Raw genomic sequence first — 20,085 nt, 5'->3', positions numbered from 1 at the left:
CAGTGTTCCTTAATGGGATTCACCTGGGAAGCCACAGAGTGATGAGGCTGCCCCCATGTTCCTCTTCACAGTCCCATTTTCAATGCCAGCAGACATGTCCTAGTGCATGACACAATACCTATTCCAAGCCACACCGCATGCTCAGCAGATTCCAAAAGACATATCAGAAAGTTAGAACACAAAAGGAACCCCACAAAAAAGGGCACTCAGATGAGAAGAATCTGAGATTGTTCCTGTTCTACCTTTCATAAATCATCAACATTCAGAGCAGCAGAAACTAAAAGCATCAATCAAACAAGAATTTCAAGTCGGTTAAGACGACGAATTTGTGGTTATAATAGGGAGCCGAGATGGATATCCCTTGAATGTTTTTTTCTTTTTTTTCACACAAACAGTTCAAGAAAAAGAGGAACTCTGATACAATCTGTTCACAAACAAACCAAAATGATGGAACAAAGAGCATTCCTCAACAAAGCTCACAACTTTGGCTAAGGCGTTACTACTACAATTATGATGAACTTGACCTTGAAAATCAAAAAGGGTGACCTTAATTAAAGGGGAAAAGAAAAAGGCTTAGTCTATCATATTTTGTGGATGCCCACCTCACTGAAGATGCATGATGATGATACATATTTTGCTATACTGCCGCAATCTGATTTTACATCTCACTCATATATAAGAGGAAAAANAAAAAAAAAAAAAAAAAAAAAAAAAAAAAAAAAAAAAAAAAAAAAAAAAAAAAAAAAAAAAAACCAAAAGAAAGAACAAATTCTAATCAAAACTCAAACCTGGACACAAAATCCCAAGTGGCTCTAAATACCTTTAAGATTGGTTCTCAGCATCTGCACTCAGTTAGCTTTAGATAATTCTTCTTTTTCCTTTTCTTTTTTTCTTTTTTTGTAGGGTAATTGAACTGAATATTCTATGGATTGGCCCGCAACTTCACATGCTTCACCAATTATCTTCATCTACTATGTTGACATATCCGATCATTCCTAGGTAGTGTTTCCTGAAGCAAAAATGAGGAGGAGACTGCAGTTAATATCAGAGAATATTCTCTCACTCCATTTCTAATGCATCTCATTTCCTTTTTACCATAAAAGTACATATATATAAAAGGAGGAATAAGAATAACACTACAACGAGATCATTCAGCTTCGGTATCCTAAATTCAATTCAACATCACAGATAATCTGATAGCGTTTTGTGATTTCAGCTGACACTTGTTAATTAAAGCTTTCAAAGAGGCTGTACTAAATTTACTTAATGCCCAGTATGCTCGTTAGGACATTGTAAATGCATAATTTCACTACTCAACTTCAGGTTTGAGTGATAATGTGAGATCCCACATCGGTTGGGGAGGAGAACTTAATATTCTTTATAAGGGTGTGGAAACCTCTCCCTAGGAGACGCATTTTAAAAATCTTGAGGGGAAACCCGAAAGGGAAAGCCCAAAGAGGACAATATTTGCTAGTGGTGGGATTGAGCCATTACAAATGGTATTAGAGCCAGACATCGAGCGATATGCCAGCGAGAAGGCAGAACCCCGAAGGGGGGTGGACACAAGATGGTGTGCCAACAAGGACGTTAGGCCCTGAAAGGGGTGGATTGGGGGTCCCACATCGATTGGAGAAGGGAACGAGTGTCAGCGAGGACGCTGGACCTTGAATGGGGGTGGATCGTGAGATCCCACATCGGTTGGGGAGAAGAACTTAGAATTCTTTATAAGGGTGTGGAAACCTCTTCCTACAATATGTGTTTTAAAAACTTTGAGGGAAAGTCTGTAAGGGAAAGCTCAAAGAGGATAATATCTGCTAGCGGTGTTACAGATAATGAGCATGTGAAGGAACAACCATGCTTATTAGTGTGTGTCAAAGACGAAAATTCTACCAATGTCCTAGAATGAGTTAAATACTTGAACTTGTTGAGTTAAAATGAGTGAGCCGCGCAGCTTCAGGCTCGCATATATGCACATGTGAACACAGAGCATACAAACAGGACCAATAAAAATTCAATCATCATATACAAGGCAATGAGAGAAATAAACTTATCCCTGAAAAAGAACAAACCATTTGAATTGATGTAAATCATGTTTCCTTCTTTTTTCTGGTAACCCAAGAAAACAGCCACTTAAGCCAGATATTGCAATAATACAAACCAACATGCAGGAATAATGTTTTAATTCCTCATATCTAAAGTCCTTAGACAATATATTATCAAACACAAGATCCAAGCACCAAATATCTCCCGTGTGAGATCCCATGTCGGTTGGGGAGGAGAACGAAACATTCTTTATAAGGGTGTGGAAACCTCTCCCTAGCAGACACGTTTTAAAAACCTTGAAGGGAAACCCCAAAAAGAACAATATCTGCTAGCGGTGGATTTGGGCCGTTACATCCCGACATTCATGATAAGGTTCGTTGGGAGCTACCAAACATTCTTATAACAAAAAGGACAATATTGAGCATACATCTTTCCCACTCTGACTATATAAAAGAAAATGTAGAAATATGGCAGCTAACTTAACAATATGAGTTTTCTTGGTTGGCAACTCAAAACATTCATGTATACTATTGAAATGTGCTATGATAGCTTTCTGTGAGATGCAAAAACAAAATATAATTCATGATCTGAGCATTTGGAAAACAAAATTCATCACGAGAGAAATCGGGAGATACGACTAAAACAAATTGAAAGAGGCATTGCATAAATTTTGAATCATTGGCTCTAACCTCTGCTCGACTGCCTCCTATTAACGCTTTGACCACCAATGAAACCAGGAGAGCTTCTGGATGAGACATCTGAGGCAGCATTGCCAAGTCCATAACCAATGGGTCCAGATCCATCTCTTTCAAAATTGGAAGGTCCCCACGTGGGATCGCTGTAATTAGCACTGTAGAAATCGGCCAAGGACCCGTCAAAACCAACAGAGGTAGAAAATGATGACGTCGGAGGCAAAACAGTACCACTGTTCCTCCCATACCCTCCAGCTCCAAGAGTATAACCACTGTCAACACCTCCATAATTTAGACTCCCGGAGTTACTAAAAATATGATTTCCTCCCGCTTGAGACGAGATTCCAGAACTACTCCAGTTAACTCCAGAATTGGCAAATGCATTTCCTCCAATGATGCCGCTTGCTGATCCCAAATGAGCATTGGAATTGGCAGAGTTTGAACCATTGTTGAGCCCTCCACTTCCCCACAAGTTTTGAGTTGCTGAGCTGAAGAAGGATGAGTTTCCTCCATTGCCACTTTCAAAACCTATGTTGTTAAACCTATCAGAATTACCAGTATAATACGGGCTCAGTCCCCGTCCATAGTTGAGATTATTGGCAAAATTGGAAGCTCCACCGTACCCCGGGTTTAAACCAATCTCAAAGTTCACTCCCATTCCATAACCTGAACCGAACGGAGTGAATACACTTCGACCACTAGAAACCGGACTAAATCTACCATCCATTCTAACACCATAGCTTCCAATTGTACTTGAACTGTACCCCTGAGTGTAACCATTAAGGAAGCTATTGACCCTACTCTGACCATAATTGTATCCACCCAGTGGACTACGGCTAGGACCTGGTGACAACTCCTTCGGAACTGCACGCTTAACTTCAACCATTTTTCCATTCAGTTCATGGAAAGTCTTGATAAGAACCTTATCTACTGCATCTTCGTTATCATATGTAATAAACCCGAATCCTCTGGGTCGAAGAGTATTGTGGTCGTACATCACCACAACATCTGTAATTGTCCCAAATTGATCAAAATAGCTCTTGAATTCGCTCTCTGTAACAGTCGATGCTAAGCCCCCAACAAATATCTTTTTAGTTCGTCCAGCACTAGGAGAAACATTAATGGTACCACTGGTTCTACCTACAATGTTCTGGTCATTCCTGGGAACAGCCCTTTTAGCCTCAACCTGAGGATGAAGAAAACTCAACAATGAAGCTCGAGTTCAAATAGCACAAAAATGGCGAATGCAGACTATTTTGATTGAAGGCAAGCTGAAACGCTAATATGGAAAAGAAATTCAGTCTTCACGGAATCAAAAATTTCGAAAAGGAAGAGAATAAATACTCAACAAAACGTTTCGAGTTTCGAGTCATGAGCTATCTTTGCAGGTCCTGAGATACACATCTAAGGTTTAACACTCACCATTCTTCCATCAATATTATGCTTCTCCCTTACAACTCTATCTGCAACATTTGGATCAACAAAAACAATAAAGCCGAAGCCACGACCGCGACCTGTGATCCGATCCTTCATAATCACAGCTTCTACAACCTCACCAAAGGCACTGAAATACTCTTTAAGACGTTCTTCATCAGTATCCCAAGATATTCCACCAACAAATAACTTGCCGCTATCAGTTTGCATTTCCTTTTTCCTACAGACCACAGCAACACAAGCCATATCACTCAGATGTCCTGGCATTCATACATTTCCACCCGATTCAAATAAAAAAGGAAAAATAATTTTAAACTCTCAATATCGATTGCAGATGTTAATATAATGAGCTGGGGGTCGACCAAATTTCGTGGGGGGACAAAATCAGCTATGGCGATTCATTCTAGTAGAAGATCGGTGTATAAACATAAGCTGAAGAATTGTAATCCGTAAGTTCATGAAGCTGAAAGAGGAGGAGGAAATTGAATCAAATGCCGGTGAATAACAAATCAATAACAGAAGCAGTACCTTATTTGAATCAAGAGGCAATCCAGGAAATGTATATCCCGAGAGAACAGATATTGTAAAAATCAATTTGGGAACACTGGATCCATCGTCGATCAATTGCTCGACCGAAAATTCAACAAACCTGAGAAACCCAGAAAACATTTGAATCAAAAGAAGGATTAACGGGATCCAAACTGAATTGAATTCCTCAGAAGATCGAAAAATGAAGTCCAGATTTCCATAAAACCGACCGATTATCGAAGACCCAGAAAGCCAAATCTGGCAAAGCTAAGATCTGAGAGGATGCACGATGATAAGGACAGCGAGAGATGGCATTTTCATCCTTCTCTGTAAATTATGTCCCGAACTTTTCTTACAGAATTTGATTATGAAAATCAAATTCGGTTTCCAAGCAGATCGGGAAATTTTATTTATGTTTAAACAAATCTGTACACTACAAAGAGAACGAACGTGAGAAACATAAAGCTTGTAAGTGTTAGTGTCACAGCCATAGAAGGGAAAATAGGTTGTGTGTGGACAAGAGTAGTGTTATACGCGAGTTGGCCATTATATACCATCAAGAGTCGAGATAGAAGTGTCTTGATGAAGAATGGTGCATACTAAGATTATCAAGCTAGGGCCACGAGTCATGAATTTGAAGGTCGGAGTTTTATCGTGAATTTACATAGATGGATATCGAGTTATATAAGTGAAAAACATAAAACTTACCAAATTTGGTGTCGATCCGATAATGGACCATCCACTTTAGCACGATTCTTAATCATTTTGATGTGTGTGGGGTGTGGTGTTACGGTTGTACTTTTTCAACCGTGTGGCGTCTTGATCTTGGCACGCTCACGACAAACCTTAAAGGGAACTCGAGCCCCATATTCATTTTTCACTCGATTTTGTGGATTTGTTGGACCTTAGCGAGGTTTGTCTTTGTCAACTGAACATTTGCGTGAAATCCAAACTTGTTCGGCCATACACGCTTGTGTGCATGTTCAATCGTTTGCGACACAACCGACTTGTCTCTGCACTAGGTCAAGTCATTCGACTCGACCTTGCTTCTATTCGGGGCCAAGGTTTCTCAATGCAACGTCACATCTCATCATCTCATCTCGGTTTCCAACAACACGACTCATGCATCGTGATGTCATCCTATGTCTCGAGACATCTTGAACATCCATCCATCCGGGTTCTCATCGAGCATTGAACTCTCCCATGTCCATGCTAGACCATTCATCAGTTATGGATAGCAGATGCATAATCCAACTTTCGACACATGAGTTGGGGCACAATATCGGCTCACCTGTGTCGTCCAGTATTGTACTTGAAAGACTTTTCAGAGGAAGACACTCGAGTCGCTCGTCCTGCAATGCTCGCCCATGCTGCGTCATATAAGGTAGCTCACTTAGGCCACAAGGCCCAAGTGGTGGAGAGCTAACACTATGTCTCCACTAGTAGAGAAATTTTCAATCTCGAGTAAATTTCATTTTAGAGAGCGGACATATAATCCCGTGCATGACACTTCATTCTAGAGGCACATAACGAAATGATAAATGAAAATTAAGTCTAACAATGTATATTTCCAAAAATAATTTTATTTTTAATTTTAATTTTTATGTTTTACATTAATTACATATCATATCCATTAATTAACATAAACTTTTGATAGAGGTGACTTTTCACATTTTTTAATGAATTTTCTCTTTAACATACATTTGCATTTATTAAATAATACTTATTAATTATAAATTCTAAAACTTTATATCAGCCTAAATTAGCCTCAATATTTGTAGACACATTAATTATTAGTTTTTTTTTCTTTTTCAAAATGAGTTATTATTAAAAAAAGATTTTGATATGTTAATTAAATTTATTTACTAATAAAAATGACCATAATTAATTAAATTTATTAAAACNATATATATATATATATATATATATATATATATATATATATATATATATATATATATATATTCATAATTTAAAATGAAATTCATTAAAAATTGAGACATTTTTAGTTATTACAAGGACCACAACATGCATTTGTGGTTATTATTTTTTGAAACTTGCATATAATTTTCATTACCTGTGACCTTATCAAAGGGTCATTTTCGTCCTTTCACGTATTATATTTTCAAACCTACCAATCTTTTCAAAAATTTATTTATTGTGAAGTTAAACTAATAAAATTTATGACTCATCTGTCTTGGTAATATATTATTTTAAAATATAATTAATTTTATTACCAATATTAAAAATTATATTTCAAAATTTTTATTTATTTATATATATTTTGTAAATTAATTTATTATTATTTAGTGATGGATTGGGTTAAATTTTTGAAATTTATTTAATTTTTAGTAACACCATCCAACCAATTTAAATGTTATATATATATTCAAGAAATTGAAATGTAACTTCTCCAACAAATTTCCATCCAAATTCCAAATTTTTGATACAAATTTAGTGCAGTTTTCAATTTGAAATTTTCATGTAGCATTCATATGTTGGCCGGAAAAGGCAGCCTAATCTGCTAGTAAAATTGGGTTTTTAAGAGTAAATTGTTATTCTTAACATAGAATCTAGAGCAAGAAAATTGAAATTATTGATACAGAATTCGACCTCGAGTTATGATGAATGGGATCTGTATCCCTTGTTTAGTGGATTTTTGTGTTCAATTTGTTTATGATGAACAGAAATGTGGTGATGATCAAGTTAAGGACACAAGTTACGCTGTTGATGCAGAAATTTCCATGCTGGTCGTCAAGATGCTTTCGGTAAGGTATCTTATTTTAACAATTAATTCTTGGCACTACTGTTTGTTTTTTTTGGAGTTTTTTTTGGAGTTTTTTTTTCTTCTGTTTTCTAACCCATCTTCATGCTCCCGGCAGCTTGATTGATTGGCATTCACGAAGCTCACTTTTTCTATGATCTCTATGATTTTTGCTGCAATGTTGCTGATAAAGATGGCAAGATCATTATTGTTGCTGGCCTGGATGGAGATTACTTAGAAAGGTTATTCTTAAAATTCAAGTGTTTCGTTACTAAACATTGCCATACCTTTTATTAATTTAATTTAATGTGCTCGTTTTTCCATTGACAGGAGGAGGTTTGTGTGAGATCCCCATCGGTTGGAGAGGGAAAGGAAGCATTCGTTCTAAAGGTGTGAAAACCCCTCTCTAGCAAATACCTTTTAAAAACTTCAAGGGGAAGTCCGAGAAGGAAAGCCCAAAGAGGATGCTGGCCCCCAAGAGGGTGAATTGTGAGATCCTATCTCAATTGGAGAGAAGAACGAAACATTCATCATAAGGGTGTGAAAACATGTTTGAGGGGAAGTCTAGAAGGGAAATTCCAAAGAGAACGCTGGCCCTCACGAAGGTGGTTAGTGAAATCCCACATCGGTTGGAGAGGAGAACGAAGCATTCCTTATAAGGGTGTGAAAACCTCTCTAGCATACACGTTTTGAAAACCTTGAAGGAAAATCCAGAAGGGAAAATCCAAAAAGGACGCTGAGCCCCCAAGGGGGTGGACTATGAGATCTCATATCGATTAGAGAGAAGAACAAAGCATTCTTTATAAGAGTGCGGAAACCTCTCCTTAACAGACGCATTTTAAAACCGTGAAGCTAACGACGATACGTAACAGATCAATCAGACAATGGAATTGGCCTGTTAGAGTTGGGTTGGGTTCAGAACGATGTTATACCCTTGGCTGACACAGTAACAAAGTTGACAGCTAGATGTGAACTTTGTGGTAAAAGAGGCTTCTTTACCTTAAGAAAGACAGAGGAGACAAGAACCGAGCTTACCGCCGGGGCTGATGTCTACATGCTGGTGTGCCGCCAGCTCTATGCCAATGGACAAGAAGTTATACAATCTTCCAAGAACGTCCTGGGATCTCGTGCTATTAGAACTGGCTCAAATCTAGAGGCACTTCTTTCCCTTATCTAAAATCCACCACTTATCTTAGTTTTTAGGCAAAATGCTTTGCTTTCGCCTGTGAATTTCTGGAAATAGGATATGTAATTCATCCAAAACAGAAGAGTCCCAGAGATGGCTACAAGGGAAAAGAATTTTATTGCTTGCCTCGGCAAATCCAAGATATCATTCCATAGACGTGAAGTCATTGACAAGAATCCAGTGACGAGAAACGAATTACAGAAATGGGAAAAAACTGAAGTGCAGTATGAAAAAGAGAAAAACCTTCATGCTCATCGGTCGGTGGTGGCACGGGTAGAGGAAACACGTCTTAAAATCTCTGGTTAAAAGTGCTTCTCCTCTAATAACTCTGTTCGGAATCTTCATCCCTGACTTCGTCGAAGAAGGGGTCCTTGAGAAGTTCAGAAGTGGTAGGCCTTGCCCTTGGTTGTGCAATGCACTTCTCAATGAAAGCCCTGACTTCATCATTTGTCACTTTGTTTAATGCTTGGGGTTTTATTCCAGTCGTCACCTTCTTGTATATCTTGGCAATACTATCACATTCACTGTATGGTATCTCCATCGTGACCATCTCAAGCAAACACATCGCAAAAGAGTATATATCCACCATCTCTGTGTAATCTTCCTCGTACAGTTCTGGTGCCATATACTCCGGTGTGCCTATGATTGAGTGCGCAGCATGACTCTTGCCAACTATAGCTGCAAAACCTAGATCACCTATTTTCACCTGTAAACATGAGTGTAATCACGCTTCAAAACACCACAAAAGATAAACAGGTGGATGGACTATTGGATACTTGTGGTTTAATCTTATTTTGGGAATCATATAGATTAGCGGGCAAATTTGAGATTATATAGTTGATACTTGGATTCAGGAAACAATGTTCTAAAATGAATTTGTCTAACCACATGCACGTTCTTGTGAACAAGGGAGATTTGACAAAGCCAATCGACAAATCTTTTAATTGATCATAACCTCAGTTTTAGCTTCAATCAGTACAAAGTCAATCGACAATCATGTGTAGCATATGGACTATTATTCAAGCAGCTCAGGCAAATCTTTTAATGAGTCATCGGCATTTTTTTTGAATTTCCACAAAAGGTGATTTGCTTGCACCTAAAATAATGATCAAGAATATAAAAACCGAAAAAAAGAAAAGTCATCTGCAAAATTTATCTTAGGTTAGAAATAGTAGCATTATCAAGAGAAGCAAATACCTGACCAATATTCCCATTGACAAATATGTTACTGCAGTTGAGATCTCGGTGAATAATGCAAGGCTCATGATTATGAAGATAATCCAATCCCTCAAGTACCTGCTTTGACCACTTCTTCAAGGCCTTAATTGACACATGTCGATGTTTCTTACGATAATCCCTCAGATTTCCTGATGTACACACCTCGGTAATGAAATTCAATGTATTGTGCTCATCATCATTCCAAACACTGTAGCAAACTATGATATAATCGTTACTCAACGTGCTCAGCAGCTGAACCTCCGATCTCAAGCGGTTGATGAACACTGGATCCCCACTGAATTTCCTCAATCGAACCTGATTCCAAGCAACCTCTATACCTTCCTCCTGATCAAATGCCCGATATACTTTCTTCACTGCTCCAGACCCAAGAAGATCATCGTATCGTCCAAACCTTCCAGTTGGATCGACCTCAACGAAAGGCTCGGCATCTCGGTCAAATGGAATTGAATTATCAGCTGGCATCTGTAAAGAGTTTCAAATTTGAAGTGAGTTGAGAAAATTAGAGCAGTGTTGGGGTCTAAAATGACAGTGACATTTATAAAGATCCACGAGGTATTTAAAAAAAAAAACGAACAAAGGAGAATGTGAACCCAACCAGATAATAAACTAAGAGCTGGCAGCTGAATCCTAAAAGGAATGCGACAGAGTATAATCCTCACATTCATAAACTTGATTATTGATACAGCTAACCCAGCTTCACCTTAATCAATAATTTCTAATAAAATATCTAAAAACCATCGATATAACGGAAGTACAGAGTCCTGACATTACTATTACAACCCGAAAAATATCATTCGTATTAAAACCAAAACGGATAGTCGAAAGAAATACTCTTCTTCCTGACTGCTTCTTCGGCAATTCTTCATCCTGCTATTATTTTGGAATTACAACAAAAACAATAATTAAAATGACTACGAGAGGTTTGAGCAACAAAATACTCATGCATTACCGTTTGCAAATGAAACGGACTTCAAGAGACGAAATTAAGGACAATGATAAAGTCCGATGAGCAAGAAATCAGAAAAATCGCCGGGAAACCATTTCAAAAAGCTGAAAAAGCAGATTTGAGGCTTTCCGGTTCACGTATCGAAAATCATATATACAGATAAAGCGGAAGAAACGCAAAGATCAACTTGATTACAGAAAATGAAAAATTGCAAACGCAAAACCTAAAGGTAAAGACATTGACAAAAAAGAAAAGAAAAAAAAACCTATTAAACATGCCAATTAACACGAAAAATTACGAGTTAGCTCTTGAAACGAGACAGATCATTAAGCCACCTGAAAATTTGAAGGAGAAACAAAACGAGGAAGATGAAGAAGAAGAAGAATACCTTGGTGTTGATGCCGGACGGAAATCTCCAAAGAAACGGAGCGAGAAAAAAAAAAACTTCCCTCTCTCTCTTTCTCTTCCGTTCAGTTGGTTTTTCCTGCGTCAAGTCGAGGCGGCAGGGTCGTTCTCCATTTATACGTGGCGCGCAATCCCGATCAAATCGCCAAAACGACGTAGTCTTGACCTTTAACTTTTCAAAATGGCATTCGCCAATTTACGTGTCCTATAATCCAACGCCTTCCCTTCCCTACATTGACTTTCTAATAATGAAATATCGTGGACTTTCAAATTAATAATTTTAATTGTTTTTTTTTTTAATTTTAACAAAACGTGTAATATAACTTCATATTTATATTTAATAATGAAGATAATTATTTTTAAAAAATTAACCTTATAAACCCTATTTTTATGCTATAATTTTCTTATTTTATCACCAAAATATATATATATATATATAAATGATTTAAAAACTACGTTAAGTTTTGAATATTATATATCCTATAATTGTTTCTCGTAAATAGTATTATAGGGATGAAATTCTCACTTTTTTTGTACCATAAATTTACAATTTAACCTAATTATTTATTAAATATAAAATTGAATTTTAAATTATTCTTTAATCCAATTCCACGTATTAATTATAAAATTAAAATATTAAAAGGATCTCTTTAAAAAATCAATATGCGAGCAACTTTAATTGAATTAGAAGTAGCGTGAAGTTTTTATGTGGGTTTTTTTTTTTTTTTTTTTTTTTTTTTTTTTTTTTTTTTGAATTATAAAACTTTTAATAATGTTTGTACAGAAAAATCCGTTGAAAAAGGTGTAGAAATTGAAGAGGTTCACGCATGGAGGAAGCGGATTTCATGGGTTGCCTATGCCCATCAAATTGAGTCTTTCAATCTATGCAACCCATTCACGTGATTGTATTGTACAATTTTTTTTTTCATGATTGTTCGTATAACTACCCGACTTATTAAACTCGACGTTAAAGACCTGCTACTACAACTAACGTACTTGTTGGATCGGGGCTTGTTTGATAGCCTTAACTTTATTTTAGCTAAATCATTTTAGAAGTGCAATGTATCGGTTCATTAATGAAATAAAGATGATGTCTTGTAAAAATGATCTAGATATTTTAGGAATAAAGATATCATCTTTATTTCGAAAATGATTCAGTTGCCAGCTTTGACTCGTTACCTATCATTGTTAGCCTCACGGTTTTAAAACGCGTATGATAGGGAGAGATTTCTACACCCTTAGAAGGAATGTTTTGTTCCCCTCTCCAACCGACGTGGGATCTCATAATCCACCCCCTCTTGAGGACCAGCGTCCTCGCTGGTACACTACTCGGTGTCTGGCTCTGATACTATTTATAGCAGCCTAAGCCCATTGCTAATACATATTGTCCACTTTGACCCGTTACTTATTGTCATCAGCCTCATGATTTTAAAATGTGTTTGTTAAGAAGAGGTTTCCATACCCTTGTAAGGAATATTTCATTCCCTTTCTCCAACCGATGTGGGATCTCACAAAGTGTCTCGTGCAAATAATCTAACTGAACATAACGAGAGCAACTCCAAGTCTAAACCAACTACTTTGTCTATGTGGGTTAGTCATACAAGACAGAACGCTACTGAACATAACAAGAGCAACTCCAAGTCTAAACAAACTACGGTGTCTAGGTGGGTTAATCATACAAGACAGAACGCTACGACCCTTAGTGGAAGTTAACTCATCTCAACATAGCGTACATATAGAAAACATTTACCATCACCAGACAAGGAAAGTTCTTGGCAATACATTTTGTTAAAGACAAGTGTACGTTTTGTCTCAGCATCTAATGGAACTCAAAAAAAACATGCGCCCCCCTTGGTTTCTAATGGCTAGTTCCTGTAAACCATGGCTACATTTTCACTTCCATGCACAAGAAGCAACCAAATCCCTATCCATCCAACCTAGATATAGAGCCCCTTCTTTCTCTTCAAGCCTATACCTGTTAGAATAGTTATCTAATAACGTTTTTATGGTAGCATTCACCAAAGAGCTTAATGGGTAGGGAGTGAATCCTGCCATTGAGAATCGCAGTCGCCACTTTCCGAGTAGCTCGTGTCGTTCTACTCTCTCTGCCCCTTCACATGCTAGTATGTTGACAACTTCCCTGGCTAGACAATGCTGCTCGATGTTGATTCGCTCCTTGTGCTGCCTTGGAAGAGTAACGTCGATTGATTCGAACATGGCGTTGTAGTAATCCAGCGTCTCGATGAACCGGGGAAAGAACGCAGCGGTGTTCGTGTTGGATTCTTGTTCAACAAGGGTCACTACCTTTGGAGACAGACCCTTAACCAGCCTCAATAACCGATCTCGATGGTTTTCGGTGCTTACGCTCTCATCTGGCATATGGTGTAGCATGAATGCAAAGTTCACTGCTAAAGCCTCCCCTCGTCGAATTCCCAAGTCTTTCTGCTGAACGTCGCAGCCAGAGATGGCAGCCGAGTGAAACTCAAATGGGACATTAAATAACTTCGCTAACTTAGAAAGCCTCATCCCAACGATATCTAGACCGCCTCCCCGAGCGTGAGCTGATGCAGGATCATCTATGCCGGTTATACGAATGTGAGGCGGTCCACCAGGCCTGCCTGCAAAAGCTTGAATCAAAGTGATCCATTGAGTACCCTGAGAGATTTGGAAATCAATGATGTGTACTCTATCTTCATCTTTCATGGCTTCTGCAATGGCACCATTTGCAGACATGTATCCAAATTTGAAATACGGGCAAACATCGTACAAAACATGCATATAAGAGAGGAGCTCCATGCTTGCTGGTTCCTTGCATCTCAAAGATTTATAGATGCTACTGCCTGAGAAGGCTGACCGTGCAACCAGCCCCTCCAACATATAAGCTCCCAATCTCTGCATCGGTTCACCCCGAACCGACACCATCTTGCGCAGTTCATCCATAAGCCATTGCGCCATTAAGGCATCATTATCGGACACGGCCTTAGCACAAGCTATTAGGATCTTTTTTAAGTTCCCTTTAGTGATAGCATCCATCACTTGTCCCCAACTTCCCACTTCTGAATTCTCTGTTCCTTCCTGGTAGAAACTATCAAAACTATCAATAATATCAGAATCAGGGCCAAGCATCACAGTTTCCAATTCCAGCAGTTTGTGCCTAAAATCACTAATATCATCTGTTATGCAGGATCCGCTTACTGGTGAGCCATACGTATTGTCAGGGGAATTATGCTGATCAGAAGGACTCCCATTGGATGAGAAAGTGACGGTCGTCGACGTCGAGTTGTGAGTTGCATAGCCGTGGCTTCCCGAGGACGATTCCAAAGTGCAGTACCGATCACTGATGTCTTGAAGATTGAACTGAGCTCTTTCGTTGCCAGCATTGGTATATAATTGGCGACCTAAAGTTTGAAATTGGGAGACACAGTAGGCATCCACTCCTTGAAGTGGCTGATAACACAGTCTTTTCGACATATGTTGACCTCTATGAAGCTGAGAAGCTTGCATTTTACAAAGCGTCTACTTGAACAGGACTGCTTTTATCTCCACAGAAGCTAAGAGTATTCAAGATCCTTGCTCCAAGAGCTGCCGTTTTCCAAATCTTTATCCTAAGTTACTACACATATGAACCAAAATCAGCATCATGGGTACCCATGACAGCATCGGATAACATATCGACTCAAAACAGTCATTCTCATATGAGTTTATTACTGATCTAAAGTCCAGCAGAAGCCAGCAAACATAAGATAGATAGCATACTTCAAAGTTCAAACAAGCTCAAGCCATCTAAATCAAGCTGCCACAGATTCTCTCAATTCAACCTATAAAAATATTAGCACCAAGCAGACCCATAAAAAGAGAACTCAAAATTAGGAGGTACAAACGGTTTTCTACCCCCTTAAAAGGAACAAGGAATGTTTCGTTCTTCTCTCCAACCGATATGGGTTCTCATAATCCACTCCCTTAGGGCCAGTGTGCTGGCACATCGCCTGGTCTCTGGCTCTGATACCATTTGTAACCGTCCAAGCCCACCGCTAGCAGATATTGTCCTCTTTGGGCTTTTTCTTTCGGGCTTCCCCTCAAAGTTTTTAAGATGATCTGTGAGGAGAGGTTTCCACACCCTTAGAAGGAATGTTTCATTCTCCTCTCCAACCGACACCGGTTCTCATAATAGTCAATACACAAGACAGTTTACAGAAAGGACGAAAACCAGCAAGGAACACCAAGGAAGACATTTTTCAAGTTTGATTCATCCATTAGATCACAGTTGAAAACAGAGAAATTGCTAAAAGAATCCTGTCAGTCCAAAGAATCATCCGAACTTACAACTTAGAGAAATCAAATTTATCAAAGCCACCAATTCTAGTTGATATTAACTTTATACTTTCTACTTAAGAAAAAGCAATTTAAAAAGCATGAAGGAATATTTTAAATCAGTTCGGTGACTCATGATTACACCTTTCCACGTATTCGTCTATATCCCCCACCAGATCATCACTCAACTTTAGCTATTCACACATGAAACCGATAGCATCGGAATTCGATACTGTTTCATAACATCTACCATCAATCCCTAGAAAATTCAAACCCAATTCGCAAAGTAAAGAGAGAGTCATGAACGAACAAACAAACAGTAAGAAACAATTCTAACGACTTAATTCGTTACACAGCAGAAAATATGAGAGCAAAATTGTTCAAGGAATCGACCTCCACAAAAATGCTACAAAGAAAACAGAGCATAAAAACAGAATAGCAGCCAATTTAAGCCACGAATTCCCATTTCCATCCAAATCCTTTAGCAACAATACTAAATCAGACAAGAAAATGCAAATACCTACAAACAAATGAAGAACAGATTCCACAAACCATCAAACAAACACTTGCGATTCCCAGAAGTTACATGGAATTAAACTCAACGAGAAGAATTTCATAGGTTCATCATAATGAAGCAAATTGTTAAACTCACCTCGCTTGAAGAATCTTCCGGCTGGAGTTCACTTCAAACCAGAGTCATTTTGAGAGAGAGAGAGAGAATAGCGTAGGGGGAGTCCTCTGCGAACCACCTGAGAAGTATTTAACAGAGCGAGTGCGAAACTGCAATCGCCATTTTTGCCACCTAGTTGTGTGCAGTTACGAAAATACCCTCCAAAAAATAATACTTTACTCTTAAATAATCATAATTACAAGAGGTTTAACTCTCATTACACTAAATTTTAGTTTGTATTAATTGATGTAATTAAATCTTAATTAATTTTTTAAAATTTAAATATTTAGAATATCATTTCAAATCGATAGTCTATAATATGGTCAAAATCTGACTCTTTCTATTAATAAAATCTCGAGCTTTTGAAAAAATTCAAACGCTAAAAAGTTAGTCAAATTAGTCCAAGAAATTCAATAATTCAATGGTGAAATTATTTATTTATTTATTTTTCTATTTTTTGATATTATATTCAATTAAAATTTTAGAGCAAAGGGAATAACTTGACTTTGGATGCAAGACCCATCCCATGTTCTTGGCATCTACTAATTTATTTTCAATTTATAAATTTTTGCTGGATTTATTATAATGATAATAATAATTATTATTATTATTATTACGTGAAAAAAAAACATGTGTGGATTGGATAAAAGATCACACGTGGACCAATCCCTTAATTTTTTAATAGAAAAAAAGTCATGTCATAAGATAAGGTTTAGTTTTAAATTTATTGATTTATTTAATATTATTATTATTAAATATTGGATTAGGNTTTTTTTTACAAATTTGAAATTTTAGGACGGTTGAATTGGTGATCCAAAAAATTTAAATTGTATGAGATTTTAAATAAATAAATATAATTTTTTAATAATTAAAAAAACGAACATCATGAACTCCATTCGAGTAACTTGAGTCACCAACTGAACCAACTTGAAATTTCTGAGTTGATCCAACAAAATTTTCTACCTTAATCCAACCTATGTACACCTCTTTCTTGATCAGACATATCAAAGGGCAGCAATAATTGTGTGGTTCATCTTGTTTTCATCCAGATTTTCTTCTAAATACTCCTCTTCTTTCTGTGTGGCTTCTTTGTTCGTCGTGTTCTTTCGAAAAATAAAAATAAAGTAAGGTCACATCAACCAAATAGGCAAGGAAGAGAGAGAAATTAAAAAGAAAAAAGAAGTGGGGGAATCAATTGATTTTGATTTGATTTTTCATTGGATGCTTGTAATTATATATTCAATTCATGTGCAAATACACATAGGACAATATCAAAATATTTAGCTTCNTTTTTTTTTTTTTTCTTTTTCTTATATATATATATATATATATATATATATAGATATCCCACCACAAACATGCAATTTAATTTTAATTCCCACTCAAATAATTTTCTCCTCCAATCAAGTTTTCTTATATGTTTTTGTCACATCACTTTATGCGCGTGCCAAAATAACATAGGATATTGATTATATTCCCAGTTTATTATATATACATATAGCCTTAATCATATCTAAATATCCTTCTAGAACAAGGATTAATTCATGAAATCTATGCGCCTAATTTTTTTTTTTCTTTTCTCTTTACGTCAGACACCTAGACTATGTCTAGATAAGAGTGATTTTAATAATACGATGGTTAAGAAAGAATTAAAAGTTCTTATGATATCTCACATTGATTGGAGAGAGGAGAACGAAACATTTTTTATAAAAATGCAAAAACTACTTCCTAACAGACGTATTTTAAAATCGTGAGGCTGATAGCGATACGTAACGGGCCAAAGTGGACAATATTTGATAACAGTGAGTTTGAGCTGTTACAAATGGTATTAGAACTAGGCACTGAGCAGTACTACTAGTGAGGACGTTGCCCCCGAAAGAGGGTGGATTGTGAGATCCCTAATCGGTTGGAGAGGGGAACGAATCATTCTTTACGAGGGAGTAGAAACCTTTCCCTAGAAGACGCGTTTTAAAATCGTGAGAGTGACGGTGATACGTAACGGGATAAAATAAACAATATTTGCTGCTTAAATCAACAAAATGTATTTTTTTTTCAGCAGCTCAGTCATAAGTGCTCCAAAATCGAGTGTATTTAGCTTGAGTTTTTCGAGAAAACATGTAAATGAAGACAACTCATGCTAAAAGGGTCAGTATTGATATGTAGAGGTAGTACTCACTCTTAAAGCGTTTCAAAATAAGTAGTTAATGTGATCATGACACAGGAATGCAGAAAGAATTTAATCTAAATTCTGGACATAGAGAAGCAATATTAATTAATTAATTGATTAATTAAGAATATTATTATAAATATATGTAAAACAATAATTAGGTAATAGAAAAATGAATATTATTATTATTATTATTTATTATTATTATTATTATTATTATTGGGTTCTCTATTTGCCACTAAAGTAATTAGTTTTAATTTATGACCCCATATTTTCTTATCTTTGTTGATGTCTTCACAATCTTGCATTTTGTCGTTATATGAAGAGAGAGAGAGAGAAAGTGGATTGGTTTTTAAGCTTAAGTGAAATTAATGCTTAAACTTGGTTGATTAAGGTACTTAATTAATTAGGTAATAATCATTAAAACATGGACAATTTAATTAACTTTTCTATTGCCCAATTATTTACACTTCTTTCTCAACTCCCTTTATTCAAATTCCATCATCATTATACCGATACACGAGATATGAGACTCCACGTCCGTTGGAAAGGGAGACAAAACATTTCTTATAATGGACAAATCTGTTAGTGTGGGCTTAGGGTGTTATCAATGGTATCAGAGTCAAACACCAAGTGGTGTGCTAGCGAGGACGTTGGACCCTCAAGGGGGTGGATTGTGAGATCCCACATCGGTTAAAGAGGGGAACGAAACAATATTTCTCTTAAAACAACTTATTTCTCAAACTCGGTTTTGGACGATTATCAAACCTTACAAATCTTAGCGGACCCTAAATTTCTAATCTCAATGATGGGAACTATGTACACGACACAAATTTTGTAACGGCCCAAGCCCACCATTGTCCTCTTTGAGTTTTTCCTCTAAGACTTATAAAACGCGTCTGATAAGTAAAAGTTTCTACACTCTCATAAAAAATGGTTCGTTCTCTTCCTTAATCAACGTGAAAGCTAAACTCGTCCCATCCAAAGATTCAAGGATTAATTATACAAAAGGTGGGCGCCACAATGACAAACATAAATGCACGCATGGCATGGCATGCACCCAAAAGATGACAATTTTGGTGGGGTGAGTAAGAACAAAGCTTAACTTCGTGTCATAATTTTACGAACTTCCATGAAAAATAAACTAATATAAACAACCAAAATCCCATTCACATCATCAACTTTTTGACTTTTAGAACCAACCTTACCCGACCATGTTCACCCTTTTCAGGAACTTTTGAATCTTTTCGGGATCGAGTTTTCAGTTCTTATCAAAATCGTTGTAGCAATAGAGACCTTTCTCTCGAGCGGAGCTCGAAACGACTAGACTGGAGTGCTTCAATCAAATGATGCATGTAGGTTGAACCATTTCTACTCGAGTAGTGTTCTAATTTAGCTTGATCGTGAAGATATTCACGTAGAGACTCTTATACTACAAGAATTTATTTCTATGTTAGTAGGAAGGAACGAGGTGACAAATATTATTTTGAACTTTGTCATTGTTTTTAGATCTGGTCGTATATGAATATTAAATTTTCTTTATTCCTTTTTGTCTCCCTACCTCCTCTCAAGCTTGAAACATGACCTTCTCTATTTACACGTTTTGTTGAGCATTTAGGGTAACTCGTGGGACCTTTTATTTTTGTTGTCATCTCCATGTCTTTGATTCTCATCTTGTCTCTCGAAATTCTAAGTTGTCT

The 20,085-nt window shown here is 36.9% G+C and overlaps 3 protein-coding genes across 5 annotated transcripts; all 3 read right to left on the bottom strand.

The window, feature by feature from the left end:
* Positions 1–325: 325 nt before the first annotated feature.
* LOC111796034 (heterogeneous nuclear ribonucleoprotein 1-like) lies at positions 326–5,217 on the bottom strand. The gene is made up of 5 exons (XM_023678725.1): positions 4,928–5,217; positions 4,698–4,818; positions 4,158–4,389; positions 2,733–3,921; positions 326–1,009 (listed from the first exon to the last, which is right to left on the bottom strand). Exons 3-5 carry the CDS (start codon positions 4,377–4,379, stop codon positions 996–998), a joined length of 1,425 nt encoding a protein of 474 aa, XP_023534493.1. The 5' UTR covers positions 4,380–4,389; positions 4,698–4,818; positions 4,928–5,217; the 3' UTR covers positions 326–995.
* A 3,524-nt stretch (positions 5,218–8,741) lies between these two features.
* Positions 8,742–11,341, bottom strand: LOC111794674 (probable serine/threonine-protein kinase WNK11). 2 transcript variants are annotated; one of them, XM_023676780.1, is made up of 4 exons: positions 11,221–11,331; positions 10,718–10,756; positions 9,845–10,348; positions 8,742–9,353 (listed from the first exon to the last, which is right to left on the bottom strand). In XM_023676780.1, exons 3-4 carry the CDS (start codon positions 10,346–10,348, stop codon positions 8,967–8,969), a joined length of 891 nt encoding a protein of 296 aa, XP_023532548.1. In that variant the 5' UTR covers positions 10,718–10,756; positions 11,221–11,331; the 3' UTR covers positions 8,742–8,966. The 2 variants fall into 2 exon arrangements, with proteins under 2 accessions (XP_023532548.1, XP_023532547.1); XM_023676779.1 differs by lacking the exon at positions 10,718–10,756 and having other exon boundaries at positions 11,221–11,341.
* A 1,598-nt stretch (positions 11,342–12,939) lies between these two features.
* On the bottom strand, positions 12,940–16,308 carry LOC111795548 (scarecrow-like transcription factor PAT1). 2 transcript variants are annotated; one of them, XM_023678041.1, is made up of 3 exons: positions 16,201–16,299; positions 15,693–15,807; positions 12,940–14,850 (listed from the first exon to the last, which is right to left on the bottom strand). In XM_023678041.1, the coding sequence occupies exon 3, from the start codon at positions 14,739–14,741 to the stop codon at positions 13,131–13,133; it is 1,611 nt and encodes a 536-aa protein (XP_023533809.1). In that variant the 5' UTR covers positions 14,742–14,850; positions 15,693–15,807; positions 16,201–16,299; the 3' UTR covers positions 12,940–13,130. The 2 variants fall into 2 exon arrangements, with proteins under 2 accessions (XP_023533809.1, XP_023533808.1); XM_023678040.1 differs by lacking the exon at positions 15,693–15,807 and having other exon boundaries at positions 16,201–16,308.
* Positions 16,309–20,085: the final 3,777 nt, after the last annotated feature.

This window comes from Cucurbita pepo, chromosome LG05 (assembly GCF_002806865.2).
Source record: "Cucurbita pepo subsp. pepo cultivar mu-cu-16 chromosome LG05, ASM280686v2, whole genome shotgun sequence".
Lineage (NCBI taxonomy): Eukaryota > Viridiplantae > Streptophyta > Magnoliopsida > Cucurbitales > Cucurbitaceae > Cucurbita > Cucurbita pepo.
The sequence above is the reverse complement of the archived record's forward strand: the minus strand, read 5'-3'. Positions and strand labels throughout refer to the sequence as shown.

Coding starts and splice junctions, on each gene's coding strand:
- LOC111796034 (XM_023678725.1), bottom strand. CDS start 4,379: ATGCAAACTGATAGCGGCAAGTTATTTGTTGGTGGAATATCTTGGGAT. Junction 3,922..4,157: donor ATAATATTGATGGAAGAATG/GTGAGTGTTAAA, acceptor CTTCATCCTCAG/GTTGAGGCTAAAAGGGCTGT.
- LOC111795548 (XM_023678040.1), bottom strand. CDS start 14,741: ATGCAAGCTTCTCAGCTTCATAGAGGTCAACATATGTCGAAAAGACTG.
- LOC111794674 (XM_023676779.1), bottom strand. CDS start 10,348: ATGCCAGCTGATAATTCAATTCCATTTGACCGAGATGCCGAGCCTTTC. Junction 9,354..9,844: donor TCAATGGGAATATTGGTCAG/GTATTTGCTTCT, acceptor TCATGTTTACAG/GTGAAAATAGGTGATCTAGG.